This window comes from Marmota flaviventris, chromosome 1 (genome assembly GCF_047511675.1).
Source record: "Marmota flaviventris isolate mMarFla1 chromosome 1, mMarFla1.hap1, whole genome shotgun sequence".
NCBI lineage: Eukaryota > Metazoa > Chordata > Mammalia > Rodentia > Sciuridae > Marmota > Marmota flaviventris.
Genome location: NC_092498.1, coordinates 29014877 through 29035313, shown reverse-complemented (window position 1 = coordinate 29035313; position 20437 = coordinate 29014877). Strand labels below are relative to the sequence as shown.

At 38.5% G+C, this 20437-nt stretch overlaps 1 protein-coding gene across 1 annotated transcript in view; it reads right to left on the bottom strand.

Moving 5' to 3' along the window:
• Abcb4 (ATP binding cassette subfamily B member 4) overlaps positions 1–20437 on the bottom strand; it is a 67681-nt gene that overhangs the window by 20126 nt on the left and 27118 nt on the right. Inside the window, exons 15-22 of the mRNA XM_027956118.2 lie at positions 18584–18745; positions 13782–13958; positions 10694–10840; positions 8741–8845; positions 7164–7241; positions 5824–5907; positions 4629–4832; positions 405–505 (exon numbers count right to left, since the gene is read on the bottom strand). Coding sequence (XP_027811919.1) covers positions 405–505; positions 4629–4832; positions 5824–5907; positions 7164–7241; positions 8741–8845; positions 10694–10840; positions 13782–13958; positions 18584–18745 — 1058 coding nt within the window. The remainder of the gene's footprint in view (positions 1–404; positions 506–4628; positions 4833–5823; positions 5908–7163; positions 7242–8740; positions 8846–10693; positions 10841–13781; positions 13959–18583; positions 18746–20437) is intronic.

Genomic DNA, 20437 nt, shown 5'->3' with positions numbered 1-20437 from the left:
GTTCTTAGAGACATAATCTTACTGTTTTTATAAGAGGTATAAACATCTAATTCTAAGCCAGATGCAGTGACTCATACCTGCAATCCCAGCAACTCAGAAGACTGAGGCAGGAGTAGCATAAGTTTGAGACCAGCTTTGGCAACTTATTGAGACCGTGTCTCAAAAAATTAAAAGGGCTGAGCACTCCTGGGTTCAATCCCCAGCAACACACACACACACACACACACACACACACACACACACACACACTCTAATCCTAAGCCACTTATTTTCAGTTAGATAGTTATTGGAGAAAGTTCATCTTTATGGTCATTGTTTGAAGCAGCAGACTTTTAATTATCTTTTGGGAACACGGATTCAGCCTTGGGAAAGCACTGGGTTCTTAGTAATCTTTTGTTCATTACCTGTAAGGCCCATACAATTTTTCGACATACATTGCTTCAAATTTTCTTTCTTGGGTCAAGGATACAACTGTCCTAATATTTTCTATTGCCTCTGTTGCAATCTGTAACAGAACAGACTTTCATTAGAAGAGGCATTTTAATTTCTGAAATAATTAAAAATACAAGGCTTAGGGCTCTGTCAAAAGTATCCTGAGGGTTCAGTTGAAGGGTTTTAGATTCCTTCAGTTAAAAGCAAAAGGCAGAAAGTGTTCTTCAATACCAGTTTTAGGACGAAACTGGTACCTCTGGTCATATTAAGTATAGTAGGAAAGTCTTTGTATGCTCAGGCCAACAGCTCACGAAAGAGACAATGGCCTGGGCACAGAGGCCTGGATCTGTTCCTAGTCCTGCCGGAGAGTGGATACGTGACTGATCTCGGCTACAACCCCTTTTCTTTCTTCACCATGTCGAGTTCTTGAAGAGAGGATTAGGCTGTGGTTTCTAAAGGTTCACTGGAGATGCCAGTCATTTTCTCTCCTTGGAGAAGCTGTCTACCCACAAGAGGGGAGGCGTCACCTTTGTGAACAACTTGACCTTGCTTTAAATCCCTAATTAAACCAAGGACACTTGACTGATCTGGGTCAATCAGATCTGGTTCCCTGGACCAAGAGGCAAGTACCTGAACTGTGGTGCCAGAGGGAAATGTCACCATGTGGGTGTAGGAAGCTGGTCTGAATATAGAGCACTTGAGAGGAACAGTGTGTGGAAAGACTCAGACAACAGAACTTGTGGTTCAAAGAGCCAGTTCATATCATCTGTCTATACTTCCTGCACTTTGGGGTTTCTATACCAAACTGTTTTATACACAAACTAGCCAGATCAGTTTTCTGATTCTCACAGGCAAACCACCCTTAATGAACGTGGTCTGAGACTTAACTACTGAGTCTAAATCAGTTCTGCAGTTGAGTTGCCCAAACCATCAGCCCAGGAAGCATAAGATCTTAATTTTACATTTTGTCTTATCAGCTTTAAGACTTCTCTCAGTTGTGATTCTATAACCAAATAAAATCAAGATATCAAAGACTTTGGGCTGAATAGCTGTATATTATAATTGAAATATCTAATAGGTGGTAATAGCCAGAACACTGCTCCATGGATTGGCATGATCTCATTTAGCCTCCCAACAACCCTGTAGGGTACATATTATTCCTACTTTTAAAATTAGGGAACTGCGGGTACAGAGAAGGTTCTCATTTGCTCAAACTTCTGGAGTAAATAAATAGGAGCACAAGGATTGCCCACCAGGCCATGTTCTGCCAAGTCTATGTTCTTAGCCACCATACTGTGTTGCTCCTACTTTGTAATTTACACAAAGAGAAACCAGTTGTGAACAACTTTATACTCAAATCTGGACTTTCTGGTCAAGGATTAACTGCTTGTGAACTAGCTCTGGTATAGCAGGCCCTCTAATCTCAGCAACTAGGTCTGGATCAAGACACTTACAAAAAGTTGAGGCTGTTTTCACTAAATAGAGTTAGGAGGAACAAGGCTGGGGAAATAAATTAGTAGACTGTGCCTAGTTGCACTTCATATCTCTTTGAGACTATCAAGTTACACATAGGCAGGCCCACCATTTTCTCATCACCCAGCAACCCATACCTTCATTACGAAGACCTTTTTGGAGAATTGAAATTAATCTGCACCCCAGGTAAATCGGTGCACTTCTTTCTGAACAAAGAGTGATGGTGGGGGTGTTCTATAAATGTCTAACCCCCATTCTGCCAGTTAACAGTTGGCTAAGAAAACAATATTGAACCATGATTGGAAACTTTAAATGTTGATTACCAGCAATTCTATCTCTCATTGTACATTTTTACCTGTGAGGTTAAAGTAGCTACTAAAAAATTAGACTGGTCAGTCTGAGTTATTCATTTCTGGATCCATAAAATAAGTTTCAAGAAGGAACTTGGCCAATATCTGACACAATTTCTCATTTCACTAAGTTAGAGAGTATGGGCCAGAGGAGTTGAGGATCTTCTCCAGCACCATACACTGAACAATGAAGCCGAGACTACAAACCCAGGGTATTTTGTTTTGTTCTGTTTGCAATACTGCTTAATTCTGCTTATTTCTACATGACTTAACTCCTGCCAAAATTTTAGCAATTTTTAGTATTACCATGTTTAACAGTTAAGACTATTATGTTAACTAGACTCAAGATGTGTTCTTTTTTTGTAATTTGTCTAAGGAAGGGTTATTTTCATTCTGATAATTTTCCCTTCTGAAATGTGGGAACAATCAGGGATGGTGGGGGAGGGAACAAAACTATAGGGTATTTTTTTTTTTAAAGAGAGAGGGAGAGAGAGAGAGAGAATTTTAATATTTATTTTTTAGTTTTCGGCGGACACAACATCTTTGTTTGTATGTGGTGCTGAGGATCGAACCCGGGCCGCACGCATGCCAGGCGAGTGCGCTACCGCTTGAGCCATATCCCCAGCCCCAGGGTATTTTTTTTAACAGTTAGTTGTGACACATGAAAGTGAAGAAAGTAATGCCTTAAAGCACCCACAAAACAACCAAGAGGATCCTCAAGAATTTGGAACACTTAGGGATTCACACACAGGAATCACACACTGTTCCAGAGAACTCTGACTCCAGGAAAGGACAGAACGTGCAAATGGAAGTGCTCTGGCTGAAACCTTGAGATGATACCTACGTTGCATGGAGTTGCCCTGGTGCCAGGTCAGGGTGGGGAAAGGTTTAATGGGACATAATTGGTTTAGTCGGAACATGTTTGGTTCTAATTCTACTCACCTTAATGCCTCACATGTGGCCCAAGACATGCAACCCTGGAGGCTTTCTTCCCTGTAAGGTGGAGATACAGACAGTATCCCACCTCACATAACTGTAGAAAAGGTCAGGTTGCAGTAATGCTTGTGAGAGGGTTTTAAGTGTGGTGCTTAGAAACTATTACAATTTATATTCATTATCTGTTTTACCTCCTATGTTTCAATAAAAGATAATATTTACATCCATAAGAGTAAAAATGTTTATGATTGTCATCTACATTTGATCAAATAAGTGTTTACTTGTAGAATTAGACACATTCAAACACCTATAAAGAGACTAGAGAGAAAACTTGGAAACTAGGCCAGGCACAGTGGTGCACACCTGTAATCCCAGCAGCTCAGGAGGCTGAGGCAGGAGGATTTCGAGTTCAAATCCAGCCTCAGCAATTTAGTGGGCCCTAAGCAACTCAACGAGACCCTGTCTCTAAATAAAATATTAAAAAGGCTGGGGTTGTGGCTCAGTGGTTAAGTGCCCCTGGGTTAAATCCCCAGTACCAAAACAAAAAACAAAAACAAAAACAAAAAAATCCCAAACCTTGAAAACTAGACTTGAATCCCAGCTCCACCTCTTTTCCACCCCCTGCACTGGGAATCAAATCCAGGCCTTGCACATGCTAGGCAAGCCCTCTACCACTGAGCTACACCCCTAATCCCATGCCTCTAACTTCTGCTTGAAACTCAGGCTCCACATTTTTAAAAAAACATGGTATTATCCTCACCTGCTTCCTAGGGAGGTGGAATGAGTTGGTGCATATAAATAGGACAGTAATTGGCACACAGTAAGGCTCAAGTAATGTTAGCCCAATTGCCCCACTAGTTAGAACCACAGATCTGAGGCATTACTGCCACCTGGTGGCTTCCAGCCTTAAAGATAGAAATCACAGCCAAGAAGGACAAACAATTGTCTCCTAAGCACAGCAGAATGTCTGATTTTCAAGAATTCCCTTTTATTCACTGCTTTAAAGTCTCTTTTTCTGTAAAACAGGGTGACATTTGTTCTAAGAATGGCATCAGGCCAGGCGTGGTGGCACATGCCGGTAATTCCAGCAGATCAGGAAGCTGAGGTAGGAGGATCACAAGTTCAAAACCAGCCTGGGTATGTAACTCAGTCATTACATACCCCTGGGTTCATTAGGGGTACTTGAAGTAAAAATGAAATGCATTTTGAAAATTCAGTTCTTTATAATAACCCACATGTTAAGTGCTTTCTACAAGCTAAAAGATTTATAGTAATCTCATTTTTGAGTTCTAGGCATTGTTAGTAGGTAAAATATTTCATAAATTGTTTAAAATGACTAGTTTTAGTGAGCACAACATTAAAATATGTGTATTGTAATAATTCAAATGGAATATATAAAAACAATAATTTCACTAATTGAAACCTGATTTAACCCACCTTTCCAGCAGTTTCCAGTTCTTTTTTATCCCTTTTGGCATTTCCAGCCAACATTTTCATTTCAACAATTCCTGAGAGAGCAATAATTGGAACAACTGATAGCAGCAAAAGGGTTAATTGCCAACCATAGATAAATGATATGATGATACCAGTTCCAAGGTTAGCTGTATTCTGTGCAATTAAAGCCAGCCTGGTTCCCGTGGCCTGGAAGAGAAGAGGAATAGAACACTGTAGGTGAAGTTCCAAGTCCATGGTCAGCATGGTGCAAGGGTTTTGTGCCTGCACTAACATTCCCTCTTTTTCTCCAATAATCCCAAACACCTGTGCTTAACTCACGATGCTCTACAGGTCAGCTTTGTTATCCTCTAGTATGTTCCTCTTTTCCCATGTGACCAACATTATAGCACCAAGTTATCTACCTCTCTGCTGTGGATGGGTAGTGGGGACACATGAACTTTCTCACACAGGCACCATTCAAAGAGGAAGCCGACCCCAATATACTCTAGTAATTTTAAAGGCCATTTGCTTCAAATGTGAATGAGAAATTAACACACCTCCAGAGACCATGTTACAAAGCACACATATTCTAAGAGACTGTCTATTACAGAGCACATATAAGATTAAATTAGTGTACCACTCAGAAAACGAGGGCCACTTGTCACCAGTACAGGGGACTCACTGGCATACATTTTCTCCTCTCTTCTGTTGTGTGGCAACAGCAAACTTGAGAGTAGCCCTCCTCTGCTTCCATGGCAGGACCTAAGCCAGTCAGGGCATAGCCTTCCCCTGAAGACAGTTATCGTTATTGTTTCAGGGCTGGACATGTGAACCAAATCAGTTCAAATCAGGTTTAAAGGGAGGACTTTTATTTGGAGGTTGAGACAGTTGTTCACTCTTTCCCTGCATGAGAATAAGGAAGACCATAGCTCTAAGACTGCTACTGGTAGTCAATCTATGACCAAAGGGAATGAGCCTAGGGACTAAGTCAGCACTGAGGAGGAACCTGGGTTCCTGATGAGGTTTTTGAGCTGATGGATCAATTAACCCAGAAGTCTAACCTTCCTCTGACTATTTAGGCCTGTTTGAGTTGGGTTTTCTTCTATTTCCAGCAGAAATCATCTTAGCAGATGTAGCTATGCTGTATGTATTTTGTTTGTTTTTAAAGAAAAATACAAATAAAGTATAGAATACATACTCCTTGGACTTGGGCAGCATCCGTGGCAAGTCTTGTAGAAAGTGCACCAGTACTGTTTTTGTGATCATCAAACCAGCTCATGTCCTACGGTACAAAATATACTTTTAAATTAGGTCAAAATTAAATAAGCAAAGAAGATCAGATTAAAAAGAAACTCCCAAAGTTTCAATGCAGAAGAAATATCCACATTGGACTTGGGTACTGAATTTTAAGGGAGACCCTGCTTGTGATATGCAGTCCTGTCCAACCCTGAGCACATCTTGCTCACACACAGTCCACTAGGCCCCACCTCCCAGTAGCTTTTTGGTGAACTGGGACATCTGTGGCAGGGCTCATCCACTGCCAGCTTCACCATGTGGCATTTAAGCCACCCAATCATCACAACTTGTACCATGGACACTTCTGCCTCAATAGAGGGTCCTCTGTCATAAAGAGTGGTAGTGTCATGTGGGAAATGCCCATCTTATAAATTCCAGGCAGTATAAATTAAGCCCTGGTTTCTCACCATATTTTTGTTTTGTTTAAGAGTGTGTCTTAGATTTGATTTCAATTATAAGCTACTCACCCACAGCATCTTTTACCTTCATATGAAAGAATTTTCTCTACCTAACAAGAGTTTAAAAGATGCTGAAGAAAAAGATTTATCAACTCAGACTTGCTCAAAATGTAATACCTGCTATGTGTGCTTGTGTGAACAAGAAAATCAATTCCGGTCAATAGGACTGGAGACAGTCCTCTCTTAGGTCCTCTCTATCCAAATACAGAATTCATGTTTGTACATTTCCCCACACATCCTGCACTAAAATGCAAAATCACCAAAAAAGTAGAGAGTGAATTTTAGTGTATCAGCACTCTATCTGGTACATGATAAGTGATGTTTGAATTAATTAACAAGTGAATTAATGTCAAGCCAGAAACAAAACTTACTACCAACTGTGAAACTACCAACTGTGAAAACCTACAGTTAGTATGATCAGTTGTGGTACATGAACATGCAAGTTACCAACTACCTTTTCCTTTGTATAAAGGCATCCTACAGTCTCCAATGACTGACCAGTGCTGGGTGTAGGGTCCACAGAAGAGATACAGGTCTTGAAATGATAATGTCCTCATGGATAGAGATAATTAGTTTAAAAAATCTACTGAAATTAAGACTACTCCCATGAAGACCCTGAATATCTGGATATTGAGGGATTGGGACAATTTGCAGGATCCTGATCAATCCTTGCATGGATGCAATGGAGGAAATATGCACATCAGTGTGCCAATAAGAACTTGAAGAGGCCTAAAATGAAAGAACTCTGAAAACCCAGAAGGCACTCGCCAGTACACACACTCACCTGTCTTAGCATTGCTTTAAAAGCCATGGACCGCAGCCTTGTGGTGAGGATCTCTCCAGCTTTCCCAAATGTGAAGCCCTGGGTGAGAAGAAAACGCTCTGTCCCTTTTGACTGTCACTAGCATTCTTACATGAATGCATATATTCATAATGACTTTTGTATTATTTATACATTAACTGATACATTCAAATAATAAAAGCCTAGGACCAAATATTAATTCAAAGTCCCAACTTAAAATGCATGCTCTGGTGAATAATTAGTATGCATTAGAATCATATGACTGAAAACCATAAAACTGTAGTTTTGGCTCTAAACCATTCTAAATAGGCTTATTTTTCAAAAACTTTCAAGATTAACATCTCAGTGACAAAGTTACCATATATACCTTTCAGTGTGTTCTTAATACTTTCAATACAAGAGTTGAAAATGAAAGTAATGGAATTCTATATAGGAATACATTTTGACTCATGTGGTGCAGAGGGAGGATGTCCTTAATATTAAACTCCCAATGAGTTCTCTGATTTCCTGTGACAGCTCCACCAGCTTTCAGATTGGGGCACGATAAGATTACTCTTCCCAAGCCTCCTTGTCAGGCACTTTCCCTCTTCCTAAACACCACGTATGGACTGCAGAGTAGCCCAGGTGTCTATCGCTGGGCTTGTTTCTGGGACATGTGGGATGGGTGGGCCTCCAGCTGTGCTGTGAGTGGGAAGGTAGGCATGTGGACGACACTCTTACACATCAGAACTCTTTACTAAGCAAGGAATCAGAGTGTGGGATGAGGCTGACCCATGTGCTCCTTATCTATTTCCTCCTCTCCTGCTTTTTACTGGCAGATTGCTATGCTTCAGCCCACTGTTCTGCAGTCCTTGAAACTCCACTCCCTGATGTGCCAGGGCTTGGGGTTGAATGAGGTCACAGAGATGCTACCAGCAAAGCAATGATTTCTAAATAAAAAGCTTGGCTCACTATCACCACTGGTTCAACAATGATAAGACAGAAGCACGAGGGGCACAACCAGGAAACATTATTTTACTGATTCAATGGATTGTATTTGAAAGGCCAATGGGATGCCCACTGGATTAATTGAGACAAAAGAGATTTGGTAAAAGTGTAATTAGGTAGAAATGAACAAATGCAGCAGGTGTGACTAGTTCTTCTTGGCCAAGTGTGCAGTATGTGAATGCAATGTGCGTGTTCTTTCTAATAGTTCATCCACTAAGTAGGACAAATTAAAGTTACTTGATATCCTACAAAGAGTAACAACAGAAAAGGCTGCTGTACTGCCTCCTCCCCTCCCCCAGTTTGCAACTAGTTGCATTTAAGTGGTTCTTAGGTTCTGTAATGAGCTCTAGTCTGCTTCCTTGATAATGAAGAGTTTGCTGAAGGCAAATGTGTAGCAAGTTCAGCGCACAGAGAAGTCAGGGTTCCTCCTGGTAAGGAGTCTTCCCTCTAAACCAGGCTTGTGCCAGTTGTTTTGCAATTTATTTCAGTATAAGGATTTGGAGGCTCCATCAGGTCATAATTTTTCTATTGAATTACAGACTTGATGAAAATGGCAAATTATGGGTACTTACCTGAAGGAAAAAAGTAAAAAATGAAATAATTCCCAGACCTAAGAAAAGCAATGAGAACATGTTGCACTTCTGCTGCTTTATTGCATCATCCCCTGGTCCAAAAATCTATAAAAGAACATTAAAAATAACCATTTGGATGACTTGATGGACACTTGCTTATTACTCCCCTAAATAATGGCTTGAATGTCACATTTTTCAAAGTAGGTTTTGAATATGAATGTGGGAGTTTTCTAATTGTGATAAAATAGACATAAAATTAACCAATTTTTTTTTTTTTTTGGTACCATGGATTGAACCCAGGGGTGCTCAACCACTGAGCTACATCTGCAACACTTTCTAAAATTTTTTTTTTTTGAGACAGAGTCTTGCTAAGTTGCTGAGGCTGGCTTTGAATCTGTGATTCTCCTGTCTCAGCCGTCCAAGCGGCTGGGATTACAGGCATGCATCACTGTGCCCAGCATTTCATCCATTTTTAAGTGTACAATTCAGAGGCATTACAACATTCACGTGGTGCAGCCTTCCCAACCCTCCATCTCCAGAATTTTTCATCATCACATTAAACAGTGCCTCCCCCCCATTCTCTTTTCTCAAAGCCCCTGGAAACCACCTTTTACTCCTTAGCTCTGTGAATTTGAGCACAGAGGATTAACATGGGCTGTGTACTGTGAGTGCTTCCACATTTTAGTGTTTGTCCCTCTTCCTCTGTACTCAATGCTCCCTCTGCTTGTCTCCTCCCTGCCTCCAGGCCCAGGCTCAGGGCCAGACCCAGCCCCGGCTCCAACCCTCCATGTCACTCCCTGGGGCCTCCTCTGACCATCCCATCTGAAAGAGCACCCTTTCTCTGCTCCTCTGTCCTCCTGTTCTCCTTTTAAAACACATGTAATCCATTGACACATTAGGTATATTGTGTGTGTGTATTTGCTTCGTATCTGCCACCTTGGTTTATTTTGTGTAGCACTATATATCTCCAGTGCCTAGAGAAGCACCTGCCATGTTGGAGATTCTCAAAAATGTAAATATAGTGGCTCTTAAATTGCAAGAGAGCCAGGGACTTCTTTGTTTTGAAATTTAATAGGATCTGGAGAGTGCTTTCTAATTTCTTGATTTTTTGGTTTATGGTCTTAATTGTAGACCCAATGTCACAAGACTAACAAACTCTTAACATGATGGAGGATGATTCATCCTTAACCAACATGTCTCTCTGATGATGGTTAGAGTTTGACTAATGTAGTTATACTGCATCAATCCTGTATTTGACACAGACAAGATATTTTGATAATTTCCTATAAGTATCACCCTGTGAATGCAATGATTGGATAGTGAGGTTTTGCTTTTAGTTTGGACTTCCCATGTCTTAGAAGGATTGCTAAAATAGTGATTTGGTAGCTATCATTTTATGAGTACTTACCACCCGACAGATACTCTTAAGTGCTTTCTACCTAGTTCCTTATATAATCTCTTTTAACCTTCAGCCATCCCATGAGGTAGGTTTATCTTATAGATGAAGAAATTCAGGGAAAGCATCTCACTAGAGTTTGCCCACATGTTCAATGGCAGGGCCAGACTACCACCAGAGCCTGGACTCATTAAACACTGTGACTTGAATGTTTCTTCTCCTCCAGTCCCTCCCAACTCCCTGTGAGATCTGTGCCAGCAACTCTCCACAAGCCAATGAGGATCATTGACACCAGTTTCACCCAAATGAAGAGAGCTAATTAGAATGCCTCTGCATTGATTTTGTACTTTATAAGTTCATTTATATCATGATTTAGAACAGTTCAAAGGCTACTTTTCTCTTTCTTTTAGAGCCTACCTCAAAAAGGAGTTAAGAATTTTGTCTTAGTTTAATTTAGGGCTTCTTGACTCCAGAATGGAGCCAGTTGGGTGAGGTTGGGATGAGGAGCAGCTGATAAACTGACTCAATTAAAGCTGTTGTGATGCTTTCAAACTTACTGCTATCATCTCTGAAAATATGATGGAAAATGCTGGCTGAAGTGCTCCATTGGCAATGGCACAGACTGTTCCCACCACAAAGTAGGGCCATTCTGTTTTATTCAGTTTCAGGACCTTCAGAAAAGACACCGGTGGCACATTTTCATCCTAGAATATATAAATATCAGGACAAACTTGTGATAACACAGCCGTTACTGGACTTTGGAGACATAGAAAAAGCATGAACATTGTCCTCAAGGATCTTGCAAACTAAGTGTAGAAAATAATCAGCAGAAATAATAGAGAGTAAGATGGTATGTTACAAAATATTAACAAAGCCCACTGAGGACACAGCACCAGCTGAGCATGAATCATTCACCCGACAGGCAATCTTTACAGTATGACTAGTTTTCTTTCCTCCTCTCAACAGATTGACAGGTAGCAGGATCTGGGCACAACATGCCCTGGAATCCAAGACTAGCTCCGAACTTATACAACTCTGGGTCCAGGTGACTGTCATGACTGGGCCACATGAGTGGAACTGCAGTTTTTTCATAATGATTATGCAGTCCTGCTTCAGAGTCAAAGGAAACAATACACATGAGTACATGGGTCAATGTCCTTATAAATGTAGGGCCTTGCACATGCTAGGCAAGTGTTACATCTTCAGACCTTTGTGAGACAAGGTCTTGCTAAGTTGCCTAGGCTGGCCTCAAACTTGTGATCCTCCTGCCTTACTCTCCCAAGTACCTGGGATTACAGGTATGCATTATCACTCCCAGATCAGGACACCATTATTCATTAACCAAAGAACATGGGCTTGGTCTTCTCACTACAGAACCCTGCCCAGTACATGCTTCCCAACTCAAAAACAAACAAAAACAACAAAAAATTAATTTTGCCCCTTTTCTTTTATCACTGTTTCCTGGGCAGACACCTCCTATTTCATAGCTTAGTTTATGGTGTAATTTTTTTGTTCATTTTGTTCACATAGCTCCTTTTCTATTTTTTTTTAAACTAAGGATTGAACCCAAGGGCACTTAACCACTGAGCCACAACCCCAGCCCCTTTTAAATTTTATTTTGAGACAGGGTCTTGCTAAGTTGCTTAGGGCCTTGAAAAGTTTCTGAGGTTGGCTTTGAATTTGCCAGCCCCCTGCCTCCCTCATCCTCCTGAGCCCCTGGGATCACAGGCATGTACCACCGCACCTGGCTAGTATGTGAATATTTAAAAAGTGGGGACTATGTCTTTATATTCTTAGAAACTAATCCAATTCCTGGCACATATCATAGCAAATGCTTAACTAAATGTCTGGTCCAGCATGAAGGATTTAGGTCTCATAAACAATATTCTGACTGCAGAAGCAGTTTAACATTAAACTAGAGATATAGGTAGATTAAATCCTATGGCCTTAAGGTCATTTAGTAGGTTTTATTTATGTCTACGAAACAGAGAATATAGAATAGATTCCACTCAACTCCTTTCTTTCAAATTACCCATTTTATCTATTTTTGTATCGTAGGGATTTTTTTCCCTTCCTAGTTAAAATCACCTTTAAGTCCTGCTCTCCAGTATGATAAATGAGTCTCTTCCTCAGATTGCTGCTCTTCTTCAATGCACACAAACAGGCCTTCCCAGGTCCCTCTAGTCAGACTTCATCTCTCCCTTTCCTTTGGCATATTATTTATCCTTCTATGATGGTATTTAGGACAATCTTGTTGAACGTGGCTTTTTTTTTTCCTCCTCTCTGTGCATTTCTTCAAGAGATGTGCTCCTCTAAAATACTGGCCTTTATAAATATTTAGCAAAATGCCTCTTTCAATAAATAAGGAAATGAAAAGTAGATAATTCCATAGCCCAAAGGGGGGAATTGCTTATCCTCCTTATGATAAAGAAGCTCCACAATAATACAACCATCATTCATTCTTCTTTCTGTAAACATACCAAACATAAGACCTCTGAGTGGCTCCTGTAATTTCTTCAGTATGTAACATGTGGGCAGAGAGATAGGAATGCAATGAACTCTCGGTAGGATTAGTCTTCATGCTAACACAACAGTAAAAATAAACTCAGCCTTTATCAACAAATAGCATCAAACTATACCAGAAATATACTTGAGTTAAGGAAATATCTTTTCTGAGGATGTATCTCCTCCCTATTATAAACTTATTTCACTTAATAATATCCTAAGTCTTCAAGTAGGGAGTGTTGCAGAATATATAATTTTGCTATTTCTGGATTTAAATAAGAGTATTCTCTTATTTAAATAAGAGTATTCTCAGCTAATTCAAAGTGTCAATGCATATGGCAAAGAGATTCAGTTTTCCACATTCCCTTGTAGCTGGGAATGGCCAGGTGCTTAATTGATGACAAATGACTTCTAAGTGAAAGTACTTTTGGAAAATCTCTTTGTTTCTTCCTGCTATCTGGAATGTGGAGATGATGACTAAGAGCTTCAGAAGCCATCATAGATTATGAAGTGTCCTGAGGATGGAGGCTATGTGTCAGGGTAGTGAAGATAAATATGAAAGGAGCCTAAGTCCCCAGTAAACGTGGAAAAAGCTTTTGGACCTTGCTTTTCACCTGTAACAAATGGAATCATACCTAACAGATGATGCCAATACCAGGACTTCTTACTTTAGACTCGTCTTATTATCTCTGGGTCTCAAAGATGAATGAGATCTTTAATTTTAATATTAAGCCTCTCAGCACAAAGACTACATTTTCTTTCTTTTTTTTAATATTTATTTTTCGGTTTTAGGTGGACACAATATCTTTACTTTACATTTATGTGGTGCTGAGGATCGAACCCAATGCCTTGTGCATGCTAGGCGAGCACTCTACCGCTGAGCCACAACCCCAGCCCCAAAGACTACATTTTCTGATCTATTTTTTCCATTAGAAACCCATTTCTGACTGGAATTTCATTCACTGGTTAAATACATTTAAAATGTGAAATTTCCTTTTTCTTTTCTTTCTTTTTTTTTTTTTGTTTAAGAGTATGGCTCATTGTAGGAATTATCTGTGCTTGAAAAATATTTGCAAGGTTAAGAAGTTTAACAGCAAAATTATAAAGTAATAGACTTAATTTAAGTGAAAAACAACTTACAAGTTCATTGGTTTCTGCATCAAGGCCATTCTGATGCTTTTGTGAATTCTTGATGCTTTTGTTAGTAGAATTCCTAAATATGCGAGTTTTCCAGCCATTTGGAGCCATACCAGTGTTAGCCTTTTCTTCATTTAGTTCAACTACAAATTCTTCTGACTGGATATGATTTCTGAATGTCTGAAAGAAAAACAAAATACTAACTAAATCATGTGTTTGTGTATAAAAATGGATGTAACCTTCAAATTCAGAACCATAAAGCAATTATAAATATTACACATGTCAAGAGTTTTAGATTCCACACCAGCTTCTCAATCAAGGTTCATTGGGAAACTATAAAGAAGTGTTGCAAACAAATAAAAAGTTAAAATAATAATAATTTTTAAAGTGTTGCAATACTCAGAGAAGGTTAAAAATGAAACATTAAACTCAATATAAATAATATGAACATTAGAGTATATGAATATTTTCTAAAAATTTAAAGATACATTTTTCGTAATCCAGCAGGTGTTCAGAAATTTCCTCAATATGAAAGAATCCAGAAAACATGTGATAATCACCATAAAAGGGAAGAATAATAAATAGAAGCATTACCAGGACTCATTATAAAAGCTCCAAAAATGGAAAATTAAATTAAAGGGCCAGGTCACTATTCACGGGAGACAATTAAAACTGCTGTCCTCACCTGGCTGAGTGCAATCATCTTCCTTCCCCCTTTGCAGTCCTGTTCTGACTCACACCTCACCCCAGGTGAACTGATGGGCAGGCTCAGCCTCATTGACAGCTTTCAGATCAATTCTTAAGGACTTCTAGTTCACAGCCTGGTGAAGGAACAGCCAACCTGGCTGGAGTTGGACTTTAGGTCTTGTTCCCTATTTGTTTCTTTCATGTCCAAGTACACATCTTAATAGTTTGTCCAGGACTTTAGTCTTCATACAAGTACCTTGTTCTTGCTCCTCCCCTTTAGTTCTGCTTCAAATCCAATGCTTGGCTAGCCCCTTACTGCACCTGAAGTAGCGTGTCTATCATCACCTCTTATCCTCGCTTTCCAGCTGTGTTTTTGACTCTTGACAGAATATTATGCATGCGATTATATATTGCCTTGAACTAAAAAGGAGTATATCTGCTTGGTGAACTTCCTTACTCACTCATTGCTGAAATGTTTTTTTTTTTTTTTTTTTTTTTTTACAGTCTCCCAGCCAAAACCCAACCTGGGCTAAAGCATTAATCTTATAACTGGTCTACTGCAATCTCACTTCCATCTACTCTCATGCTGCTATCATATTCATTTTCCTAAAGGACAACTAAGAAAATCAATCACACCCTCCCACTACCTGCTCAAATCAGAGCCTCCAAAATCTAGCTCATGGCAAGTCAAATTGGACCACCTCTCTTGAATGCCTCCCCTTCTCTTTCCCTCCTTTTGTAAAATTATCCAGGCTATCAAGATGAGAGAGAGATCCAGCTGGGCACGGTGGAGTATGCCTGTAATCACAGCAGCTCAGGAGACCAAGGCAGGAGGATTGAAAGTTTTAGACCAACCTCAGCAACTAAGAGAGGCCCTAAGCAATTTAATAAGACTCTGTCTCAAATAAGAAATGAAAAGGGCTGGGGATGTAGCTCAGTGGTTAAGCACTTCTGGGTTCAATCTCTAGTATCAAAAAAAAAGAGAGGCAGTCCATCTCAATGGACAATTCTTTAAATAATTCCATTCAGATCTTAGCCTCCTTCTATGATCAAATTACCATCACCTGTCTCACAATATTTTTCTTGTGCCTATCTAAGGCACACGGTTTAGTTGGTGTTGGATGTTTCAGTTAAGAGGTCTTTTAAGCTCCAAAGTCAGGACGGTCACTTTTCACCAGGTAATACAAAGCATATGTTTAAAACTAGTAGCCCTCATTTCTTCTTCTTTTTGTTTTTTTTCTGTATATTTTGTTTTATTGGCTCATTATAGTTTTCCATAAAGTGGGATTCATTTTTACACATTCATGCATGCACACAATTTAGCAATGTAACTTGGCCACTATCATTTCATAGGATTTCCCCTTTCTATCCCCCGCCCACCTACAACAGTGCTTTCCACTAAGGGGTGAGAGTTCTATCGACAAGTCCTGGGCTTCCCACAGTCTCTCAAATGCTGTCCAGTCTTTGAGTAGAGAATGATTGGTTTTGAGGACATTCTATGTAAGCATTTGTCTGGGAAGGACTTTAATAACCCTCATTTCTTATATTCAAACATATTTCAAATGGCTCAAAAATTTAATTGTAAAAAGTAGAACAAATAGGGGCTGGGAATGTGGTTCAGCAGTAGAGAGCTCACCTAGCATGCACAAGGCATTGGGTTCTATCCTCAGCACTACATAAAAATAAAGGCATTGTGTTGTGTCCATCTACACCTAAAAAATAAATATTTTTAAAAAGTAGAACAATTAGTGCTGAAAGGAAATATAGGTGAACATTCTTTCTAAGAAAACCTGAAATTCTGAAGCATGAAGAAAAAAATAGATAATTTGATTTTATACAATTTTAAAGCTTCTTTACTGCAGCCAAACAAATAACAAAGGAAAACTGGAAATATATATATATATATATATATATATATATATGGCCTATGAACATGTGAAAAGATGCTCAATTTATGAATAGAAGAAGAAATCGGGAGGTAGTGTCTAGCTCTTTTAAGCTAACAAGATGAGAAATAAATTCTAAATAACTGTCAGTAACTATTTGTAGGGTTTAGATTATGGCGATTTTCAAATTTCTAAGAGATATAGGTTTGAATATTTAAAAATGCTTAGACTTTAAAAAGTAAGAATATATCAGAAAAAGATTAAGATATATTTAAAGAAACAATAATCTACCTAATGGAGAAGCATAGATAGTTTTTCTTAGAAGCAAAACAAAGACAAACTAAAGAGCCAACAATCTACCTAATGGAGAAGCACAGATAGTTTTTCTTAGAAGCAAAACCAAGACAAACTTGAATTAAAACTAGGCTGGTCTTAGTAGTCTGCAGAAAAGGAAGCAGCATTATCTTGAGCATCCAGTGAACCCTCAGGTTCACCATGGTTCTTTCCACCATTTCTCCAACAAGTAGTTGGGAGGGCAAAAACCAATTCAGAAAGGGAAAACATCCCAAGGACCTAAGAATCAGAATTCCAGAGCTGGTAGAAGTATCTGAGGTCATCTTAGTGCAAGCTTCTACTCACTTAACAAGGGAGGATACCAAAACCCATTTGGCTAAGTGACTTGCCCAAAGTGATTGACTAGTTGGTGAAAGGCCTTTTCTGTGCTACCAGGTCACCATTCAGTCTGAAAATGTACAACTTTTCCTAGGAAAGAAAATCCAAAGAACATGATATAGAAAGATCAGAGCTGTCTGGCAGTCTCCCAGCCTGTCTTTATGGGATGGAAGGTCATTCTTACAGGAAACACAGCAGGAGGACAGCCAAAGGAGAAAGTGTTACTTGAGAATCCAACATGTTATCATATGCAAAATCATTGAGCCGTGGTAACCACTAATGAAATTAAAACTAAAGTAGATTTAAGGTAACATTTTATATATTTTTTAACTAGTGAAGTGGGAAGGAGATTTTATGGTGCCTAAGTCATGTAGAACCAACTGATTGGTAAAGAAACTATGCCTGATCCTGTTCCGCTGGTGAACATTGTCTAGCAAATGCAAGCCCAATTATAAAACTTTCTATCAAATGAAATGATAGAGTTTCATTTTATATATTCACTTTGGGGAATTTTCAAATTTTAATTATTAATCATGTATCTATTTAGCATCAGGTCCTTTAAAAAAACAGCTTTATTGAGACATAATTAATATATCATAAATTTACCCTTATAAACACTTCAATATATTCAGGTGATTATTTCATTATTTTTTCTTTTTAATATATTGATATACATGTATTATATGTTTAATATATTAATATATGTATTATATGTGTAATATATTAACATTTGTTTTAGTTGAAAAGTAATTGTACCTATTTATGCTGTACAGTGTGATATTTCAATATATGTAAACAATGTGTTATGATCAGATAAGGGTAACTGGCATATCTATCACTTCAAACATTTATCATTTCTTGGGGTTATAAACATTCAAAATCCTTTATTTTAAGTTATTTAAAAATATACAGTCAATGTTTATTGACCATTGTTACCCCACTATGTAATAGAACATTAGAAGTTACTCTTTTATGTAGCTGCACCTATTAACCTTTTTCTTTCTATCCCTCCCCACCACTTCCCAGCCTTTAGTACCATTTCTCTCTTCTCTACTTCTCTAACATCAACTTTTTTTTTTTTTTTAGCTTCCACATATAAGTGAAAACAAGTAGTACTTGTCTTTTTGTGCAAGATACTTATTTTTTAAATTTACAACAACTTCTCATGGCAGGTTTGGTTTTCTAACTGTGAAACTGAAGCTCAGCAGAGGTAAGCTACTTGTCAGGCAAATTTTTACTTAACTTGTTTTGAGGCCTATTTGTACTCACAGTGGCAATATTTATAATAGAGAAGTACTAGAAACAAAACAAATATCCAACTTTAGACTACTTTCACACATTTCTTATTATGATTGAGTAATTAAAATTATAGTATTTGAATGTTAACAGAAAAAAAATACATATTTGAAATGTTAACAGAAAAAAACCAGAAATATATGTGTATATACTAATTACGATTACGTCAAGGCAAATTTGCATAATTTTACACATATATGAATCACAGTCATAGAATAACATTTTTAGGTTATTTATTGTGCAAAACTCTTGGGCAGCAGTTACCTGCATGTTCACAAGTTTGAAGTACACCCCTTCCTTCTTCATCAGGTCTCTGTGGCTTCCTTGCTCCACAATGACTCCATCCTCAAACCCAGCGATGACATCTGCATTTCGGATTGTCGACAGTCGGTGTGCTATCACAATGGTGGTCCGGCCTTCTCTGGCCTAAAGGGAAACAGAACAAAATTGTGACACATCAGGTTAAGAATTGTGAATTAAAAACACATTTGAGCCCTTGGATGGGTGCTGTTTGTGACTGATTTTCGAGTAATTGTATAATTACGTGTGGGGCGCTGGATTCTATCCTCAGCACCACATAAAAATAAAAAATAAAGGTATTGTGTCCAACTACGACTAACACAAATACTTCAGTGCTCCATGTGATCAGGGTGCAGGCATGATTCTTCCATGAAAGATTAAAGTCAGACTCGAGTTCTGGACCAGACAGGCGGCCAGCCCTTTCAGTATGACTATGGATTGCTCTGGAAGCCTACCACAGAGTCAATGCTCCTCAAGAAAAACAAGCAAAGTTCGACCCTTCTCAAGTGTTTTTCACACTTGTCTGGCAAGCCCTTGCTCTGAGATACATGGTGTGCTAGAAATGGTAGAAACATTTGGGGGGAGTCATCGCCAAGATAACTGCAATTTTGATGAACTTCAAGACCATAGTTTAGGTGAAAAGGTACTTTGGCAGCAGGAGAGTTCAGATTATAGTTCAAAAGACCTTCTGAATCCCAATCTCTGAAGTAGGACCAGTAACTTTATTCTTTAACAAGCACTCCACATAATTTTTTTAATGTATATATTTTTAGTTGTAGATGGACATAATACTGTTATTTATTTATTTATTTATTTATTTATTTATTTATGTATTTATATGTGGTGCTGAGAATCAAACTCAGTGCTTCACAAGTGCTAGAAAAGCACTCTACCACTGAGCTACAACCCCAGCCCCCATCACATGATTTTTAATATGCTAACAGCTACAAATCACTGCTGGAAGTAGTTCAGTGATCTCAAGTTAGTTTGGCAGATTTAATCAGGACTTATACCCAAGATAATAATCAAATTATTGGGGCTGGTGTTGTGGCTCAGTGGTAGAGCACTCATCTACCATGCACACGATCCTCAGTACCATGTAAAAATAACAAATAAAGGTATTGTGTCCAACTACAACTAACACAAAATATTTTTTTAAATAATCAAATTATTAGTGTAATATAATAGCTACTTTTTCTGATACTTATTAGCCCTATTAGGCCAACAGCTCCTTAGCACCATTGTGTTACAATAGATCATTTGGATGGTTATCAGAGTATAGTTTAATTCATCTAGTTAGTTGAAATATAAATTTAAAAAATTAGAGGACAGATTCATAATAACTCAAAAGGCAGGCACAACCCAAATGTTCATCATGTTAACCACTGAAGAATGGTTACAAAATGTGGTATGTTCACACAACTGGAATATTATTGGATCATAAAAATAAATAAAGTTTAATGGATGTTATAACATTGATGAACCTAGAAAACACCATGTTAAATGAAAGAAGTCAGTTATAAAAGACCACACATTGTGTATTTCTATTTATATGAAATGTGTAGAATAGGCAAATCCATAGAAGCAGAAGTAGATTCTTGGTTTGCCAAAGGTTGGGGTGAGGGTGGAATGGGGAGTGAACAGTTTCTCTTTGGGGTTGTGAAAATGTAATGGAATAAGACAGTGGCAATGATTGCACAACCTTATAAACACACTAAAAGGCATGGAACTGTACATTTAAAAAGGGCAAATTGTATATCATTTACATTTTAAAAAAGCAGCCATGCAAATTCTGAAAAAAAAGTTAATGACGAGGGA